Below are 19,557 nucleotides of genomic sequence, written 5' to 3'. Positions count from 1 at the left end.
TCCACCGTCACGGTATAAGCAATTAGTTATTAAAAAGAACACGGAAATTTTGTTTGAGGTCCGAATAGAAAAGGAGAACAAACAGCTGCAACAGTACGTTTTACAAGAGACACGAGAATGAATAAAGGTCTCGATTACACGCAATAATCTTACACGTCCATACGAAGGAGAACATGCTAGCAACTAATTCAGCAATTTGACCTCAATATTGCAAATTTTTTTTCGATTTATGATTTCTTGGCTTAAACCTATCTAACTGCATATGATCGATCCAATATCATTTAATTCACTCAAAGATGCTGACGACGATTTACTGCTGCTTCTCTTCTGCCTTCTTTGGCTGCAAAAGTTATAATAGAAACAAGTGAGAATCTGACTAACCAACTCCGTTATGAACGTTTAACAATATAATTCAATTTCTTAGATATTTATCGCCAAGCCTATTTTTTGCCTGATTATGCGATCCTAACCTTCTTAATCTACATAGAGAACTTAACTACACATAATCAAAGTATCTAATCAGTCCCGTTGGAAATTCTAAAACGAACTACCATAATACAGCAGAAAAGAAATCTTTTGAAATGCATCGAGGCCAAAGATCCATCAGAATTATGTACTGCATAAGGGAAGTTTGTACAACTCGTTTCAACCTAATCATGTATCGTGAGTCCAATCTTCCTAAATATTTTTGAACAACCCTAACATTTAAGTTGATTCAGCATTGGTTAGCGACTCTTACAGGTCGGCCACTCAAAAATCAAAATCGATCAACGAATTTGACCATGTATTTTAAAGATAATGATCTGTCGCAATTTAATAGGAATAAATGATGCCAACGTGACACCAATCTATCTGCATATACAATAATATAAACTCATTTTAACGGGGCAATACGAGTTCATTTTCTACCGCATAAAATTTCTCACCGTTACAAGCTTTCCGGGACAAGCACTACACTTAAAAAGCCAGATAGGGGAACTCAGTAGATCAAAAATAGAACATTTTCTACAAAAACATCATTTCAACCATAACACTACAAGTGTTCGACAAATTTCCTCTAAGAATACAATAATCACTCACTGTGCAGAACAAGTCATATCCAATCAAAAAAGCGACAAATAGTCAATACAAAAGGCTATGAGAGAATCAATTACCTTGATTCCGGTGAAGGGTTGAAGAAGCTCTTCATCGGGGATAACAACCGGCCACTTCTCACCAGCTTCCTTAAACATCTGCTCGGTCTCGAGAAACTGGCCCTTATCGAGAATCATGGTGCGGATATCCTGGGCCGGAGTGGCGGTAGCGTCGAAGGTTTCCTCAACGCCGTTGACGAAAGTGACGGTGATCCTGGGTGGGAAATCGTCGGTGCGGCGCTTGATTTGGACCTGGCAACTGGGGTTCGATTCTTTGGCCTTGCGCGCATTGCACTGCGCCAGAAACTCCATGCACGAAGCTAATCGTGGGTCCAATGCGTTGAACTCGATCCTCACCTTCGACAAGAACTTCAACATTTTTTCCCAGGGTTTAACAGAGACCCAATTTTCAGAAGAGAGAGAGAGACTGTAATCGCTTTGATTTATGGCCTGATTTTATTTTATAATTGTAGAGAGAGAGAGAGAAAGTAGAGAGAGAATATCTACATTTATAAAGTAGACAAGGCCCATACTAAATAACATGCATTGGGTCCACACTGTATATACATAAGGCCCACTAAACTTAGCACGTGTTAGGCCCATAATATTTTTGGTTTAGTTTTAAGAGTCTAAATTTAATTACTTGATATTTAATTCAAAAAAATTAATCGTTAAAAGTTCAAACTCAATTAGTGTTTTATTTAATTTACAGTTAATTGTGACTCGAAATTGATTTGTCGTTCAATTCGTCTACCCATAAGACTGTCGATACAGCATAGCACTCGAATTTACTCATCAACACAACAATTGTATTTCATTTATTTATTTATTTGGTAGAATATCTCAATAAAATCAATAAAGGTTCAATCATTACATGAATTGAAAAAGAAAACACAGACACGTACAAGAAAGATAGATCAATTCTCATTGCAATTTTTTTTTTTTTATTATTTAATAAACTAAATACCGGTAATCTCCCTATCTAATTTCACTCTTTTTGCAATTTGAACCTCTGGAGCGTAACCATTGAGCCTATGTTGGTACGACGTAGTATCATGTTGGTAGGTGCAATTAGCTCCATGCCTGCAACCCTTGGGAGTATTGAAATACACACAAGGTCTTGTCATTATCTTTGGATTTGATGATTCTCTTGATTTCATTAAAAAGTTGCTAAAAGGTTGTTGATTTATCATCGTTTGATGATTGTTCGGATGAACAAATTGTGGCAAAACATCTCGTTTTTCTCCTCCGTGTAGCTGAATCAGACTCTTGTAGTAGTTAACGTCCTTTTTCATAGGAGCTCCCAGAGCAGTTCTAGTTTGAGGAGAAGGGTAAAAAGGTCCATTCACTGCAGTAGGATCTATTCTCTTGATTCCGATTTTAGTCGGATCATACGAATTCGGAATATACTGTGGGCTAGTAGTAGATGCCGAATTTCTAGTACTAACTTTTTGCAATCCAGCAGCTGGTTTATTCTGTAAATTGGAACTGGGTATATTATTACGCGTATTATTATTATATAACGGTGTATGTGCATTGGCGGGCCCGCCATTGCTAGTCACGAGTTGCTCGACCAACTTTGGGTTACTGAGAATTTTCATGAGCAAATCACTATCAATCATAGATTTAATAGGCTTCGTATCTTGAACTGTTCCATTGGCATGAGAAGAAAGAAGTGTACCCAGTGAAGCATCCCCTTCTTCGATCGGTGTGAGGGGAACCCGAGGGGTATTTTGGTCATTAGCAGTTGAGTTTGCCACGTCAGCTAGTACGGAAGGGCTGAGGAAGAAAAAGATAAGAGAAGAACATCATTAATAGATTGCAAAAGAACAATGGAAAATAAGTCGATAAGTAAAGAGAGAAGAAACGTATAAAAGAGGTAAAGAGTGGTACTTCGGAGGAATAGCTGATGGCCAAGGGTAAATTGCTTCGAGTACTCTCGTCTCACGTTGATTTTCGGCTTTTATTTCATTGCTTTCTTCTCCAGCAACCACTTGCCATTCACTGTTAATTTCAATCTGCAAAACACGAACAAATGACGAAATATAAGCATATATGCCTAGTAACCAAAATAGAAAGTTTTCGGAAAAAATAGACTTACTCTGGGAGGGCATCTCCATTTTGTCAGGGGTATTTGAGACAATTTTACGGACTGATGGATTCCTTCAAAGCCAGGTGGCAAATTGTCATTAGGTTCATTACCAACTGATTGCCCCGGCCAAAACGGCAGTGTCTGGGGATGGTTTCGAGTTTTGATTCCGACTTGGGAAGGAGGTTCTTCAGACAAAAACAGCTTTATCTGATAAAAGAAAATTGAATCGGACATCAGAAAACAAGATATGCTGAATTCGTAAATAGAAACAGTGAGGAAGTTTAGAGGCACTATTAAAGATAAAATAAAAGTATAACGACAAAATAAGACAACGCGGTAATTAACAATATAACGAGGGTATAAACTTTAAAGTATTATCTCGAAGCTTATAAGAGAAGCTCATAATAATACAATTAAATTGAATATCACAACGAAAGAAATAAAACGAACACACTGAAAACATTGATCAGTTACATGACTGAATCCAAATATTGAAAACCGAGAGCAAACATACAATTCAGCATATGTAATACATCCTTTTCGATTTTCCATCGAACTTGATTTTGTGTAACATTTCAATAAAAGGGAGGCCGTAATTCAAATATAATCAATGGAAATCTGATAAATATCGATGCTAAATTGTGTCCACGACTCTAAAAAATCGAAATTAAATTAGTGCGCTTTTAGTTTATACTTCTCTAGCATGTTTGTAAAGACAAATTTTCAACTACTTGATATGAGTTCTGGTTGTCTTTTACTCAAGATTAACGATGGCGAGTCGTTGATATGTTTTGTTCTAATTTTTTCTCCATCATCTTTATTAAAAATTAAATTTATTAACAATAAAATAACTCGAATTTATACTTTTTTTCTACAAGCAAGGAGCAAGCCGATTTTAATTTAATCAAACAATATAATGATTAAAATTTGTCTTCGGATTAAAATATAAATTTCTTATTAGTTAATAATAATAATTAAAATCATCAATAATCGATCTTTCCATTCAGCTTCTGTTCCAGAGTTTCGCCATCGAAATCCCCTAACGTTTAGCAATTTACATCCTTTACCATTTATTTAGAATCGTCTATATAATTAGTTAATGAAATATCCAACAAAAAACTAAAGAAAATTAATGATCATCACAACGAAATATACCTGACAAAGATTAAGATCTGAAGCCCAAGTAATCCTTTTTGATTTGTGCGATCCTCTCATAATTACTAATCAAATAAATTGAATTCGACCGATTCTCAAACGTACACGTATATATAAATCTTCAAAATCAAATCGTTTTTTAACAATCAAATCGACAAATTCCGGCACGAAAAAGTCTATAAAAACGAAAATTATATATATCTTTTTTCAGATTTAGTTGATCGCCTTTCAATAGAATGAATGAACAGAGAGAGAAAATCAGAAAGAAGAAAATAACAAAAAGAAACCCTAACGCCTCTGATTCTTATTATCTCTAGTTCGCCAATAATAATGCAATAAAATTATATTATTTTCCTACTTTATATAGGGCGGTGTATATTCTACCTACGCCCTTCCGCGACCCCTAATGGGCCGCTTATTTAATTATCATAAAAACAATGGGCCGCTTAGCTGTCACGACTTTTTTATTATTATTATTATTTTTATTGTTTTTGACTTTTTTATAATTAGCTGTAACAACTTTTTCTTTTTTCTTTTTTTTTTTTGTTTTTAATTTATTAAGCTGTAACAACTTAAAATGAAAATATTACTGGTGTTGAAATTGATTTCCATACCTCAAAAGTCAAAACAAACATGCTGCTTCAAGTCTTTCTGCAACTCAAAACAGACTAACCATTCAGCCAATTGCTCCTTCTTACATGACAATTTTACCTGTCATCAAATCAAAGCATACACTTATTATTTAACAAAAAAAATAAAAAAAATACTTAAGTTTTGATTTATACCAGAGAATGTGACCTTCATTAGCGATACTATAAACGCTCCACTCTCCTCGTTACCCTTTTCAACAGATTCGTAACTAGTATATGCCACGTTACGGTACTCGGTACCAACCCACCGACCACTCCTCTATCCAAAAGTGCATACACTTCATTAAACAAGCCTGCTTTACAGTACGAACCAATCAAGATATTATAAGTGACGGCATCTGCACAAATACCTTCACTCTTCAATTTCTCAAATAAGTTATAAGCTTCTTCGATCCGTCCCATCTTGCACAGACCACTTATAAGATGGTTATACGCAACTACATCGGGTTTTAATCCTCGGCATATCATCTCTTTGAGAAACTCACGTGCCTTTTCTATCTTACCAGCTCTGCATAAACTACTGATCAGTATATTGCACGGTAGGTTATTAGCACTTGTTCCCTTGCTCAACATTTCCTCAAAGAGTCCCGAAGCTTTCTCAAAAGCCCCATCTTCACAGAGTGCTTTTATAAGGCCAGTGTACGTAAACTTGTCCAAAGAAAACCCTCGGAAGAGCATATCATTTACGATCTTGAATACTTCTTCGGTTGCCCTTCTCCTCAAGAAAGCATGAATCAGCGTATTGTAGGTCACGGTATTAGCAATGACTCCGTCCATGTACATATCTCGATACATGCATAGGGCATCTTTCATGTTGTCGACTTTGGTCAGCCCATATATCAATGAATTGAAGGTAAAAACATCAGGTTTACATCCTTTACTCGGCATATCACGGAACAGCTCCTGTGCCTCGTGTACTTGTCCGTCCCTGCATAAAGCAGAGATTAGACAGTTGTACCCAACCGTATTCAGGCAAAGACCTTTATTAGACATCTCACCTATGATATCTTCAGCTTCCTTTAACCGCCCTTTTTTACAGAAACCGTCGATCAAAATGGTGTAGGTTATCACATTTGGCTCGGTACCCTTGACTGATATCTCGTTTACTACTTGATGTGCGGAGGATAATAACCCCTTCTTGCAAAGGCCATGAATTAGAATGTTATAGGTATAAATATCTGGTTTGCAACCAGTGCTAACCATACTCTCGTCTAATACAGCTTTTGCTTCTTCAAAACGACCGTTTGTCATATACCCGTTGATCAAAGTATTGTACATGACAATATTGGGGTTCGGCACTTTCTTCAGCAGCAACTTTGCTTCGTCTACTCGACCTGTTTTGCATAGGCCTTGCATCAAATTTCCGTAAGTTATCTCATCAGGTGAGAAACCCCGAACAAGCATCCGATCAACCAGTTTGGCAGCTTCAAGAACACGATCAACACGACAAAGGCCGATTATGACGTCATTGAATGTATTTACATCTGGTGCACAATCCCCAAAAAGCATCTCCTCCAAAAGCTTCCAAGCATCGTTCACTCTATTAGCACAAGCCAGTGCATGTATAAGTGTCTGATACACTATTGAATTCGGTGCACACCCGTGCTTTGTCATATCCCTGAGGAGGGAACATGCGGAGTCAATCTCATTCACCGCACAAAGAGCTTTTATTACCGTTGCAAAAGTGAAAACAGTAGGGGAGATTCCCTTGCTCAACATATCGTAAATAACATTTGGAGCTACTTTGGGACAGTTACCAGCTAACAGAACGTCCAAAACAACGTTGTAACATTTAAATGTGGGTTCGCATGAAAAGGTACTCCTCATTTCAAAGAGCAGACTTGTCGCTCGACCGGGCAAACCAGCTCTTCCGTAGTGCCTCATGATCATAATGAAAATTGACTCTCTTAAAACTATTCCTTCTGCTTTCATCTGCAGTAACAAGCTGTCAATGACCTTAAACTCCTTCTCTGTACCGACTTTATCAATAAGAGTATAGTACACGTCGAAAGAATGACGATAGCTCTTCTGACCACTAGCCCACTGAAACAACTCCATTGACGTGGGCACGTCGAGTGGGAGCTGTAGCAATTTATTCAGCTGAAAGGGAGTAATCTTATTGAGCGATTTCCGTAAAATTTCGAGGTCAAAAGGTTTGAGCAATCTCTCCCACTCAGTTTCAGATTCTGACCCATGACTATCGGTAGTATAACAGTGTATGAAACTGGGGAATAAGTGTGGCTTTTGAAAAGCACATAGCCTAATTTGTAATCTGTTCAGCATAGCTTTAATCGGAAGGCGGAAAAATTTCCAGGTCACAGGCGTACAACTATAGATTCTTTCAGACTGCAAGTACAATTTCTCGACCACATTCCAATTCCCGTCGATATAGGATAAAAATCATCAATCTTCATGCGTAAAAACCTAATGTAAACAGAGATAGCAGGAAATTAAATGAACAATTTCCAGTGTGTTTCTATCACAAAATTAAGTGGTAATTCATATTCATAACCTAAAACGAAAACGAAATTGAATGGAAACAATAGAACTAAAAGAAGAAACTGACGGTATTAACAGAAGATTTTACCTAAAACAAATAGCATTTGCAGACAAGGTTCGTTGATTTCGGCAATCGTCAACAGTAATCAGGCAGGAATATGTTTGATTGGACGGCGTTAACACGGCAGTGAGATGGGTGAAGTTAGCGGACCGACAAGAGAAAATAGTAGCAATGGAGATGGTGGAAAACGCAGAGAAAAATACTTTGGGGAAGAAAATGGTTTCTGGAATCTGGGACAAGAAGAAATAAAGGAAATGGAGTGGTAATAGTGAAAAACATAAAATTGATTACTCCAATTAGTAATTTTGCTTATAAAATACTAGAAGAGTTATGTTTTTAAACTTTAAATATATATTTTTGTCGATAAATTTAGGTATTGTTATACACTCCCTTATAGAAATTTTATTTTTATTTTAGTAGATTAATAATTTTTCTATTAATTTAATATCACATTTATAATATATATATTTATATAATGAGGAATATTAAAATTAAAATTAATATCAAAACAAGTAGGGTCATATCATTAAACGAATAATTCGATTACAGGATAAAAATGTCAATTTACAATTAAGTTGGGGGCAGAACAAAATAAAATAAATAGTAATAATATGGCAATTTACATATAAAAAAAATATAAAAATGCAGTACTCAGTGCATATAGTTCTTGTTCAGCTACAGGCCTACAATCCCCTGTCCAGGACCAGTCCAATATCATCAGCTTAAGTTACAATTTGATTTTACCTCCGCCACTTCCGGTCTGAATCGAGAAGAACAACAAGCAAACACATGTCAGAAATTAATACGAGATTACGTAAAAGATACACAAACAATCTTTTTCGTGAATGAACAACATCAATTGTAGAATATAAAGGAAGGTCGAGATTGAACATGATCAAGTGGAATCAATAGATAAGTGTCACTCGTTTATTCGGATCAAGTGCAACTATGATTATCTAACGAGTATAATGCAAATGGGAATGGTGAAAGAGTTACCTTGAGGAGAATGGATTTCATTTCCTTTAGCGTTCGACCCCTGCCTTCCATTCGTACCTGCAGGTAGAGAATGTCTCTTTTTTACGAAAATGTCCTTAACTAGCGCATCTGGGCTCGATCTCTGAAATCCATTTGATATTGCTTTGGCTTTAGCTGATTCCGTTACTTGCATGTAACTAGGTAATGAATTACTGCTACTACTATCTCTAGGTTCTTGATCGGGTTTTGGTGAACCGAAAGAATTTCGCCTTTTATCCCCTGAGGAAGACCTATTCTTGCTATTGGCAGACTCGGTTTTTTCACCTTTGCTTTTCTTCAGATTGACCGACACCTGGCTAGAAGGTGTTCTTTGAGATTCCACAATGCTTCTAGGAGATTCTTCGGGCGATAATTCAGTGCACAATACGCTGGACTTCTCATTAGCTTTGTCTGATATTTTCGGTTCCTTTTCAAGATCATTAAATCCAGCCTCTGACCTGTCTGGTGAGTCAAGGGTAGAAGAAATGGAAAGTTCAGTGCCACATTCAGAGGCAGCAATTTGAACTGATGAAGCATTGGAAATCGAACTGTCGTCCACTCCAATATCCCGAGTCTTGATTTGTTCACTTGTTAATTTTGCAGATTTCGACTGAGCATAGATAAAATCGGGATTACTTGCCTTTTCAGAAAACCCTTTTGCCTCAGTTTCAGATTGCTCTATATAGAACTTTTCCAAATTCGGTATGTCTTGTCCATTTCCTGTTTCGTCCTTGTCTAGGAGAGAGTTCGCTTCAACCCTTGACACCAAATTTGTTTCTTTCATCTCAGTCGGACCAGAATCTGTTAAGTCATAAGTGATCGATCTGTTGTCATTTTCCGATGTTTCTGCGGAATGAAAATCATTTGGAACTAAAATGCCGTCTTTGCCATCACAGTATTCAAGATTCTCCGTTTCATGCTGCAAATTAATTACCTTCTTCTGCTTCAGCAACAGTCTTCGAGCCTAATAACACACAACAAAAATAGCATCATATAAGTTAAAACTGCGTCCGATATATAACTTACAAAGTGAGAATTTATCAGAGCATGGTACCGAGGCATACCAGGTATGCCCTAATGGCGGATTGGATTAGGATAATGCTGGAATCGTCAAGGGTTTCATCTGCTCTACATTCATCTTCTCTTGCAACTATAATGTCTGGAAATTTTGACTCGATTTGAGCAGACGATTTATATTTCTCTTCCGTACATTGAACTGCAGAGTTCTTCTCGGCAACAGTCAAGCTAGGCTGCACCGAAAAGTCGGCTGAAGTAGAGCCTGGGCTATGATTATTTGCAGAAGAAGGTGCTTCTGATATGACAGTGTTGCTCAAGACTCTATGTGTAGCAGTTCTCTTCCGGAAACTCCATCCACGCCGATCATTCGAAACTTTACTCTGTAAATAAGTTAAAAGTCAAAAACTCTAATCTCGACCTATATGTAATAAGATTAGCTATAGCTTCACTAAATCCTGTCTGTTTATTCAAATGCATGGTGGCAAGTAACCACCACCATTGCTAACGCAAGCAGAAATAAAGTAAGATAAATGAAATCATCAAGAATACAGTCAACTTAGACAAGCCAAACGACTATCCTAAAGCATCCAAAACGGAAGTTTTATGTCTAAAATGGGAATTACGAACTATGGTGACATGTCAATCTGGCATTATGCACTCATTGATAAGAAACTAAATATTGTTTTAAAATTGTAATCCCGGCGCAAAGTAATTATTTAGGTACGATTGTCAAATTATCTGTTATCCCCAAAGTTAGATCAGATTTCCGGTATAAGTATTATATTTTTCGATAATATAAGCCAATGAACAAAAAAAATGCAAACATAGTCTAATTGCAAGTAAAATTAATCCGATTCTTCGTACATTCAAAAATCAAATGGGATGGGCCTCTTCCTCCCATTTATTTTATTTAGCTTCTTGCAGTATTCAGTATTGACATCTAACACTTTCTTCGACACCATTTCATAACATTAAAAAGTATATGTAATTAATCACATCGATGCTTCTATTTGAGACGAAGAACAATAAACGAACTGATATGATCCAGGAAAAGGAAATAAGGATACAGTCAAATTAGCATCCAAAGCCACTAGTCCAGAGATTCTATTCCAGAATGAGCATCAACGCGGTTAAGTAACAAAATTAAACAAAATGTTTCTACCATATAGAATTAAAACATACAAAAGGAAAAGGCATGAAATTAGATGAAATCAATTCAATTCAAAACATCAAGCCACTAAACCCAACCCAGATGCATTAATGATAATCAAATTAAAAATTTACGATAAATGCAGATTGCAAACCACGAAGCGCGAACTCAATACAATAGAAAATCCACAAACATGTTTAAGTAAAATGAAGTGATAGCTATGTACTTGGAGATCGTCGTTGCCGTTGGATTCACTGGCACAGGTGATGATCCTGAAGCACGATACAGCTGATTTTCCCATGTTTTCGTCCTCGCCTCTCTCTCTCTCTCTCTCTCTACTCTCTCTCTAAATATGTTGTGCTCCGTTGTCTACAGACTACTACCACTCTACAGCAATATAGTTCGTAGTAGAATTGAAGAGTTTTTTTTTTCGTTGGGTGTTGTTGGAAATTGAATTGCAACAGATAAAAGTGGCAGTGTGGGAAAAAGCGGACTCAGCGTCAAACATTAAATCTACTTCACTTTTGGGTCTGGGTTCCGGTATTTATAGTCCGGTGGATTTATTATTTTTTTATTATTTGTTTGGGTACTTTTTACAATGATTTCTCGTTGATTAATAATAATAATGTATATGAATAAGTACAAGATGTTTAAACATTTAATGAATTATATCTTCAAACTTCCAGTATAATTAAATATTAAAAACCATGTTATTAACTAAGGTGACTAACATGCATTTATGAAGACTTAATATCTTACCTGGAATATATTATAATTTAGGGAAATTGCACTTTCCTCCCTCAAAATTCAAAAATGAGATTGTCCCATTCAAAATATACAAATCGATGCACTTTGTCCCAAGTGTGTGTTTCTAGTATAATTCTCACCGAATTAAGGGTGTATATGTATGTCACTTTACTTTTTTCACTTGAAAATCCTCCTTTTAGAGTTACTTACGGTTCACAAATTAACAAAATTATCTTCCCAAATTGCTAAAATTCATTTCCAAATTCGATAAAATTTGTTCTTTGCTCTTCATAATCATTGTATTGTAGGGTGAAAAAAGGTTAAATGACATTTAAAGCCTTAAAAGACGAAATTACCCTTCCAATTTACTTAAATCCGACAAGAATTAAACCGGATACACATTTGGAGCAAAGTGAACCGAGTTGTATATTTCAAATCCGACAAGTCTAGTTTTTGTATTTTGAGGGGGGAAATGCAAAAAAGACATTTTTTAGGGGGTGAAGTGCAATTTGTCCTATAATTTATAAAAAAAAAAAATTAAATAGAAAAATGTGTTTAAAAAAAATTTAGTAAATCACCGAAAAAGTGGAAACCAAACAAAGCCCAGTAGTGGCGTAATTTATCGAGTGGGGCCCAATGATTGGTCCATATAATATACAAAAATATAATCACAGCGGTGCACCATTCCGGCAGCACTGACATGGCATGCGCACCATTTTGACAGTAACAACATATATATGTGAGTCCCATGTGCCGCGCCGAACGTGTCGGCGGAAGCATCTTTTGACACGTGGATTCCAAGACTAAAATACATAAATTCATTTTTTTATATATATATAACTATATAAGTAAAGCAACCCAAATTTATGAATTTTAAAATAAATACAACAACAAAATAAACACACAACCTATGTATGCAGTATGATATACTACTGGTCTAAAACCAACCACATCATTATATATCAGCATTACCAGATACTGTAGATTACCAAATAATCGACCAACTTAAGGATTCGACTACGCGGAGGCTGGAGCAGCTGAAACCGTAGTCGAGGTTTTCGATGTTGTTACCGACATTCGTTGGATTTGATTATGTTGTTGTCTCTGCATTGGAAACATGTGATGTTTCATTTGTACAGCAGTAACATTAGATGCTCTACCACCTTCTTCTCTAAACTCCATATCTTCAAGCTTCAAACGCTGTACTTCAGCGGTCAATGACTCGTGCAGGGCTGCCACGAAAAGTCAAAATACATTCAGCAATATTTTGTTTATCCAAATTCAAACCCATACTCTAAGAACATAATTCAATATTCAAGAATCAGATACCGTCTCGGAGATGCGCTTGTTGCTCCATAGCTTGAATCCGGAATTTCAACTCGTTGTTCTGATTAGTTAATTCAGCAAGCTCTTTCTAAGGAGGCCGACGAAATTCATTCGCCGCATTAAAATCATTTATTTAAAGAAGTGAAGTGAAACAAAGAAAGAAAAAAAAAACTCAAAATACGCGCACCTGCACAGCAGTTATTTGAGCCGAAAGCGAAGTGCCCTCTGTTTGCAGAGTCTGCACCTTGTGTTCTAATTCAGAGATATAACGCGTCTTCCTCTCTTTCGAACGAGCAGCTGACTGTCGATTTGCTAATATCCTTACAAAAGAAAACAACGTATAAAGAAAAGCTCGAATGAGAAACGATTCAACGTATATAAATTTTATACCTCTTTGCTCGTTTTGGATCGGTTACTGCGATTTCTGCTAGCCTTTCATCAGACATAATCTTTTTCAGCTCAATCTCACTAAATTCACCATGTCCAAATTCCAAACCGATCTTCGCCGGGTTTTCGCTCAATGAATTTCTCGGTGACAGCTGATCCACTCGATTACTAGACGAGTCACCGAATCGAAAATTTCCATCCATTGAAAGACTCCTACAGTGCCGAAATTGTGATGTAACAACCCTAGAACTCTTATTCTGCCTCGATAAACTTTCTTTATCGTTTGCATCAAACAGCTCGTCAACAACCTCCCCCTCCGATTTCTTACCAATACCGTAACCAACTCCATCGATTCCTTGCCTTTTCAGACCAATGGGATTATTATTTCCTGTAGTACTGCACAGAATTTCATGTCTGCCTATGGGTACTAACTGAGGGGAAGACTGAATCATAGCCGAGAATCCTAATGGAACATCACTGTTAGAACGGCGATGCCCTTTACGAGGTGGGTGGCCGTTAATGTTATTACCGAAAAAAGGATATTCCCTCGGAGAAGAGAGACCGGTTGTGGGCCCACGTGAGCTCACATCTGTTTCCTCTACGAAAACGTTTTTCAAATTTGAGTTTGATGAAACCAGTGGAGACTCATTGGGTGGGAAAGGGCTTAATGGCGGCAAGCAATTATTCGCGAAAAAAGTGGGTTGAGACGAAGACATCAATCAAATGAGAACGAAGCTATTAAAATTGACTAAACACAATTACTGCCCAAAATCGTAATCACGAGATAGTTACTGCTACCATAAATCACAATTAACCATAAAACCCTTGGGGTTTATAATCTGAGACAAACTTCAATTCATCGAATCTGCAAACAATAAAATTAAAAATCCACAACTGAACGGACCTCAATCGCTCGTAGAAAACCTAAAATTGAAGACGAGGAAAACACGAATTTGAAACCCCAGGGCACAATTCCGTTAACGGGAGAAAGAGTAGCAGTAGATGCTTGTGAATGATGAATAAAATAGAGGAGATCAAACTCACATTTTTATTCACGAAACGACTGATATTCAAATGGTGAAATTGGGACTCCCGCTGAAAAGGGGCGGAGATTACGTTCAGAAATCAGAAGAAATAAGACAAGAACATTGGATCGCTTTAAAAATGACGGAATATAAATATATATTGATTTGTAATTCGAAAGCGTTGTTTGTTTTATTCTTACCGTTAGCGATTTTAGTGCAGGCGCCAAGCAAGTATTACACAAACGCTTTCAGACAAATATATACTATTTAGGGCAAATTACGGCCAAACCTTGAGATACGGTCAAATTACGAAAAAAAAACCTACTCTTGTTTTGGTAATTACAGCCACCCCCTCCTTTTAAATATTTTTATGTAAAATTTGTGTTATTCGGTTATTTACCGAAATAAATCGTATATTCAGTTCGGTAAACGGTATGAAATGTTGGCGAACCTAAATTTCGGTTCGATTTTATCAATTTAACATCCCTAAATTTAACTCTTGAGGGGTATTTTCATAAGATAATACATAGTTGAGGGGTGACTGTAATTACTCAAACATGAAGGGGTTTTTGTAATTTAACCATAACTCAGGGCAACCCTAATTTGCCCATACTATTTATATAACTGTTTCTTTTTTCCCTTTTTCTTGTTCACATTTTGACAGTGATTACTGATTAGGATTAGGTAGATGGAAGTGGATTAGCCTTGAATTAATAATGATCTCATTATTAATTCCATAACAACTTTAACAATTCTTCTTCCTGTATACAAATTTAATAATTCGAAAATATTCTATAATTACTTTATTTTTATATTTTGAAAATTACCACTTAGACCATATTAGTGTAGAACTACTTGAATTCTTTTAATGAGATTTTTAAATGCACCTTCAACTGCCAATTCAAGGCTTAAGATCGATACAATAAAATAAAATTTAATTAATCTCCACTTACATGCAAATAAGATGCAATAATTCAGGCATCTACCTACACAAATTGCATTTACTCATTCCTTTATTCAAACTCCAATTACCAGTGCTAATGGTGCCACGTAACACATATGTGAATGGAAGAACACATCATACTTTTTTTGCATGATCACCAAACTGAAGCTTAAAACATTCATACCAACTTCCAATAATTACCTCAGCAAAGTAACCCAAACAGCATCAAATGATGTATTCTTTTTTTTCTTTTTTCTATTTGATAGTGATGTAGCGATTTGTACCGTGCTTCGCCCAATGGTCCTTAAGATCAACGGGGTTCGACAAATCATGACCCTCAGCAGCAAGTCGGCTTATCAGCTTATTAAACGCACTCCCACTCATCTTCCTCCCACCTACTCTCGCGTGCCGTTTATTCGGTACAGCTGGCAGTGGATACATTGATAAATTAGTCGTACAGCAAGAAGATTGCCACCCTCCGTTACCCCACTTATAGCACGGCCTCAAAAACCCCGTGCAAGAGCAAACAGGCACAGGCATAGTCGACTCGTCGAACGCCACCTGGTTCAACCCCAAATCTTGATCCTTCCAGTCCAGCTTGGGCCCACCAAGCTCCATATCGTGGGACTTTCCAAACACTGCCTTGTTAAGGTTGTTAAGGTCGTTGAGGTTGTTGTCTTCTTCCCGTTTTACCCTTTTCGAATTCTTCGATGCCTTTCTTGGTGCTGCTGTAGCAGCTGGTTTTGCTTCCTTCGCACGTTTTGCTCGACGTGTTTTTGTGGGCTCCGGTGCAACTGGCGATATCGGTACTGTATCCGAGATTTGCATATTATCCCTCGTATTATTATTATTATTACTACTATTATTATTATTGTTATAGGGAGATTCTGCCATGTGGGACTGATGATGATGATGATGTATGTGCTGCTGCTGCTGCTGCTGTTGATGTTGCTGAGGGTGGTGCATGTGTTTTACGCCACGTGGGATTTGGCAACCAGGTGGACACGGGGACATGTTGTTGTTGCTGCTATTGATGGCGTTTTCGCGATACTGGAGTGTGGCGATAGCGTTGTCTCTTTCCATTATGGCGTTATTTCGTTCGGCTATGGCGGAATCTCGTTGCAGAATGGCCATATCCCTCTCCGCTAAGGCGGTTTTCTTTTCGGAGATGGCTAGGTTTCTTTCTTGGATTGCGGCGTCTCTTTCTGCCATGAAGCCCATTATCTGTTTCATCGACGGCTGTTGCTGCATCAACCACTGACAAAACAAGAAACGGAAATCTTGATGTGAAAAAAATCCTCGTGTAATAAGTTTAATCATTACTTGAGATTTTCAAGGATAAATAAGTTTATAAGTAGTTTACCTGACCCTGCGGTGGTTTATGCCTCCCATTTTCTCGATGCCCACTATCGTCCATCTAGGATCGAGAATGAAAAACAACCAACTTGTTTGAATGTTGACTTTTATACTGGAAGATTCTAGAACATGCGACAGATATTCTGAAAGACCGGAATTACATCTAAGGTCGGTTTTTGTGCATATATTCAGCAGTAGCTATTCAGAACAAGGAGAATGTGCAAGCAAAATCATACGAGGGTAGCAGAAGAAGAACCTTCCCCTGCAAAGGAAACGACTAATTCATGAGAAATAAATTTACTACAATGCCACCAATTCGACAATCTAGAGAAGACTTTAACAATTATTCGAGAACGAGACATACATTGAACAATTACTATCACCATATGCTATATTGAGTACGTAATCTAAACAATAAAAGTCTAGACTATGATGTCACAACACAAGCCAAATTAACTAATTTGAAGGCCATTAACATTAAAAAATGTTTGTTGAAGCTAGTGCAATAAAACTTACATACGGAAAACGAAATTTATACTAAATTCAAGTTCTCAACTCATTCTCGGGAAACTCTCTGCATGTTTGCCAAATAAAAGTTCACCAAATATTTTGGAGGTCAAGACGAAACATAATTATACGTATCCGCAATCGTACAACTAAAAACGAAATGAATTAGATGTATTGGATCACATTTACGAAGCTAAACCGCACGAGCAAACAAATCTACTGCTTATATAGGTACATTCTAAGTATAAAATAAAGCCTACTTCAAGTGCTTCGTAATCTGAACAATTCACTAACACAGAAGGATAATATCAACTGAGAAAACAACCAAGGCAGCTGCATCCACCCCTAGTACTACTTGTCTTTATGCAGACATCAACTCAGTCAAACAAACCCAACCTCAATTTCAGCAAAAGTCAAAATTCAGAAGAACTAACGGGATAAAAAACACCAAATGAACTGTAAAATAAAAATAAAAAATTGCATCTTTAAATTAACCAACCCAGTGGGCAATTGTGCGAACCCAACCCCACCAAAATTGCAAATCGATCAAAGGAAGACCGCACACCGAAAATTCAGTATCCAGAAACTCAAAGTAAGTAAGAAATTCGACAAAAACAGCTCCAATTTCTAGAATGAACAAATGATCACAAAATTATAAGCTAACATAGTTGAAGAAATAAGTGAAGAGCTTACTAGATAAGAATTGGGGGAGAAATTTTGAAGTTCCGGAGAGTCAAAACCCTAACAATAGGGAAGTAAGAAATGAAACGGAAAATGGAGAAAATATATGTGTTATGCAAGAATATCTGCTCAAACTCATTGAACTAGTATGTACGATTGATTACCCACAAAGCACACCTTTTCTTCTCTCTCTCTCTCTTCTCTCTCTCTCTTCTTGGGGATTAATTTTTTTACCTCAGTACCCAATTCATCGCCATTTTATTACACCATCTTTTCGCTTGTCTTTTTCTGTTTTCTTTTTTCCTTGTCATCCTTTTTTTATTTACAATGAATTTCTGGAGCTGTAAAAGAAGGGTGACTATCAGTGTGTTTATTAATGGGATAGTGGGAAAACGGGGGAATTTAAGTTTGTAGTGTCGGTGACGGAATGAATGTGAAGGTCATGTCCTGAGCCGTACGATGTGGAAGATCCTAGGGATGTGTGACGGCAAGTTGAGTGACGTTAGTGTTTTCTTCTTTTAAATAGAGTTGCTTACTGCCACGTCATTATTTCTTTTTTAATTCTTCTTTTCTTTTTTTTTTTTTTTTTTTTTTTACCTTTTTCTAGCGGTGACTTCTGTTTGGCTATCCTTTCCCTATTTTTACTACACAATAATTACACCCCTCAAGTTTACACCAATTCTACATTTGGTCCGCATATTCACAAAAAATACATTTTGTCCCTTATGTTATAGTAATTTAACACTTTTGGTCAATTTACCGTTAATTCTTCAGTTAAGGCAGTGATCGGCACAAGCTTCATTCCGTTAATACTAACAGAAAATTAGCCGGAACATGACTAAAAGTGTTGATTTTTTTAAATATCAGGACATTGGGGATCAAATGTGAAATCAATGCAAACTTGAGGAATGAAAACTGTATATTTTACATTATTTATTATTTTTAACAATTTGGATGAATGGTTGGATGATTATATACTCAAGAACGATAATAATTAGTCATACAATTGAATCCTCATATGAAATAAATGTGAATAATCTCTTGAGCTGCACTAAATTAAATAATATGATCATAGATATTTTAAATAATAAGAAGGCCGGCCCAATAAGGTTTTAAATATTTTTCCACCTTTCTTTTGGTGGTTTGGATCAATTGACATCATAAAAGCCCAGCAATACTTTCTTTGGACAGTATTTATTATAATTTATCTTGTTTTTATAAATTATTGGAAAAGTAATCATTTATAAATTTATTAATTTTATAATTTAAAAATAATATTTGCAACCAATAAAAATATAGCTTATAAAATTATACGAAATATTAATTTATACAAATAATCATTTAGATTTTTTTTGTTCATATAAATTGAATTTAGGAACATATTTAATAATTAGTTAATTACAATATATCATCTATATATATGTTCTTTAATTTTTTTTAATGATTTTATGTTAATTTTAAAGAACTAATTAGATTAGACGTATTTTTATATTGTTGCTATTTTGTTCTACGTAGTCTCTTTTTTTTTTTTTTTTTTTATTATTAATAATCTTGTTCTTTAAAGTATGTAAATAAATTTGTTTGGATAAACTTATTACATGTATCATTGTTCTTGTGTGGACACTACAACAAAAAGTCCCTATCGAGACACAGGAAAGTGTCCCAATATGGTGTTTATTGGGACATTTAGAGTTTTTGGGGCAATTATTATAAGTGTCGCATGTATGTGTGTCGCATTAAGTTGGGGACACTTAAAATGTCCCTATATCATACCTTATTGGGTCACTTAAATACGTCTTATTGACCTGCTTACA

At 36.2% G+C, this 19,557-nt stretch overlaps 6 protein-coding genes across 12 annotated transcripts; all 6 read right to left on the bottom strand.

Annotated features, from left to right (window-relative positions):
* Nucleotides 1-7: 7 nt before the first annotated feature.
* LOC105959571 (39S ribosomal protein) lies at nucleotides 8-1,599 on the bottom strand. The gene is made up of 2 exons (XM_012983711.2): nucleotides 1,155-1,599; nucleotides 8-340 (listed from the first exon to the last, which is right to left on the bottom strand). Exons 1-2 carry the CDS (start codon nucleotides 1,509-1,511, stop codon nucleotides 311-313), a joined length of 387 nt encoding a protein of 128 aa, XP_012839165.1. The 5' UTR covers nucleotides 1,512-1,599; the 3' UTR covers nucleotides 8-310.
* Nucleotides 1,600-1,950: 351 nt separating this feature from the next.
* On the bottom strand, nucleotides 1,951-4,783 carry LOC105959570 (zinc finger CCCH domain-containing protein 6). Its single transcript, XM_012983708.2, has 4 exons — nucleotides 4,381-4,783; nucleotides 3,235-3,432; nucleotides 3,027-3,151; nucleotides 1,951-2,912 (listed from the first exon to the last, which is right to left on the bottom strand). Exons 1-4 carry the CDS (start codon nucleotides 4,438-4,440, stop codon nucleotides 2,093-2,095), a joined length of 1,203 nt encoding a protein of 400 aa, XP_012839162.2. The 5' UTR covers nucleotides 4,441-4,783; the 3' UTR covers nucleotides 1,951-2,092.
* A 108-nt stretch (nucleotides 4,784-4,891) lies between these two features.
* On the bottom strand, nucleotides 4,892-7,827 carry LOC105959569 (Pentatricopeptide repeat (PPR) superfamily protein). Of its 5 annotated transcripts, none has more exons than XR_016029519.1 (4): nucleotides 7,618-7,827; nucleotides 6,029-7,454; nucleotides 5,179-5,958; nucleotides 4,892-5,091 (listed from the first exon to the last, which is right to left on the bottom strand). XR_016029519.1 is itself a non-coding variant. In XM_088812995.1 (3 exons), the coding sequence occupies exon 2, from the start codon at nucleotides 7,311-7,313 to the stop codon at nucleotides 5,193-5,195; it is 2,121 nt and encodes a 706-aa protein (XP_088669121.1). In that variant the 5' UTR covers nucleotides 7,314-7,454; nucleotides 7,618-7,824; the 3' UTR covers nucleotides 4,892-5,091; nucleotides 5,189-5,192. The 5 variants fall into 5 exon arrangements, 3 of the variants coding, with proteins under 3 accessions (XP_088669121.1, XP_012839161.2, XP_012839160.2); XR_016029520.1 differs by having other exon boundaries at nucleotides 5,189-5,958; XM_088812995.1 differs by having other exon boundaries at nucleotides 5,189-7,454; nucleotides 7,618-7,824.
* A 247-nt stretch (nucleotides 7,828-8,074) lies between these two features.
* On the bottom strand, nucleotides 8,075-11,291 carry LOC105959567 (uncharacterized). Its single transcript, XM_088812994.1, has 4 exons — nucleotides 10,998-11,291; nucleotides 9,669-10,001; nucleotides 8,587-9,568; nucleotides 8,075-8,350 (listed from the first exon to the last, which is right to left on the bottom strand). Exons 1-4 carry the CDS (start codon nucleotides 11,070-11,072, stop codon nucleotides 8,331-8,333), a joined length of 1,410 nt encoding a protein of 469 aa, XP_088669120.1. The 5' UTR covers nucleotides 11,073-11,291; the 3' UTR covers nucleotides 8,075-8,330.
* Nucleotides 11,292-12,381: 1,090 nt separating this feature from the next.
* LOC105959566 (bZIP transcription factor 30) lies at nucleotides 12,382-14,386 on the bottom strand. Its single transcript, XM_012983703.2, has 4 exons — nucleotides 13,235-14,386; nucleotides 13,032-13,164; nucleotides 12,848-12,932; nucleotides 12,382-12,750 (listed from the first exon to the last, which is right to left on the bottom strand). Exons 1-4 carry the CDS (start codon nucleotides 13,945-13,947, stop codon nucleotides 12,536-12,538), a joined length of 1,146 nt encoding a protein of 381 aa, XP_012839157.2. The 5' UTR covers nucleotides 13,948-14,386; the 3' UTR covers nucleotides 12,382-12,535.
* A 784-nt stretch (nucleotides 14,387-15,170) lies between these two features.
* On the bottom strand, nucleotides 15,171-18,088 carry BPC6 (basic pentacysteine 6). 3 transcript variants are annotated; one of them, XM_088813489.1, is made up of 3 exons: nucleotides 17,756-18,088; nucleotides 16,563-16,817; nucleotides 15,171-16,456 (listed from the first exon to the last, which is right to left on the bottom strand). In XM_088813489.1, the coding sequence occupies exons 2-3, from the start codon at nucleotides 16,614-16,616 to the stop codon at nucleotides 15,455-15,457; spliced, it is 1,056 nt and encodes a 351-aa protein (XP_088669615.1). In that variant the 5' UTR covers nucleotides 16,617-16,817; nucleotides 17,756-18,088; the 3' UTR covers nucleotides 15,171-15,454. The 3 variants fall into 3 exon arrangements, with proteins under 3 accessions (XP_088669615.1, XP_088669617.1, XP_088669618.1); XM_088813491.1 differs by having other exon boundaries at nucleotides 17,921-18,088; XM_088813492.1 differs by having other exon boundaries at nucleotides 17,978-18,086.
* Between the last annotated feature and the right edge of the window lie 1,469 nt (nucleotides 18,089-19,557).

The sequence above is a fragment of the Erythranthe guttata genome, chromosome 14 (genome assembly GCF_056151865.1).
Source record: "Erythranthe guttata isolate IM_541 chromosome 14, IM_541, whole genome shotgun sequence".
Classification (NCBI taxonomy): domain Eukaryota; kingdom Viridiplantae; phylum Streptophyta; class Magnoliopsida; order Lamiales; family Phrymaceae; genus Erythranthe; species Erythranthe guttata.
This window is presented reverse-complemented; position numbering and strand designations above follow the sequence as displayed.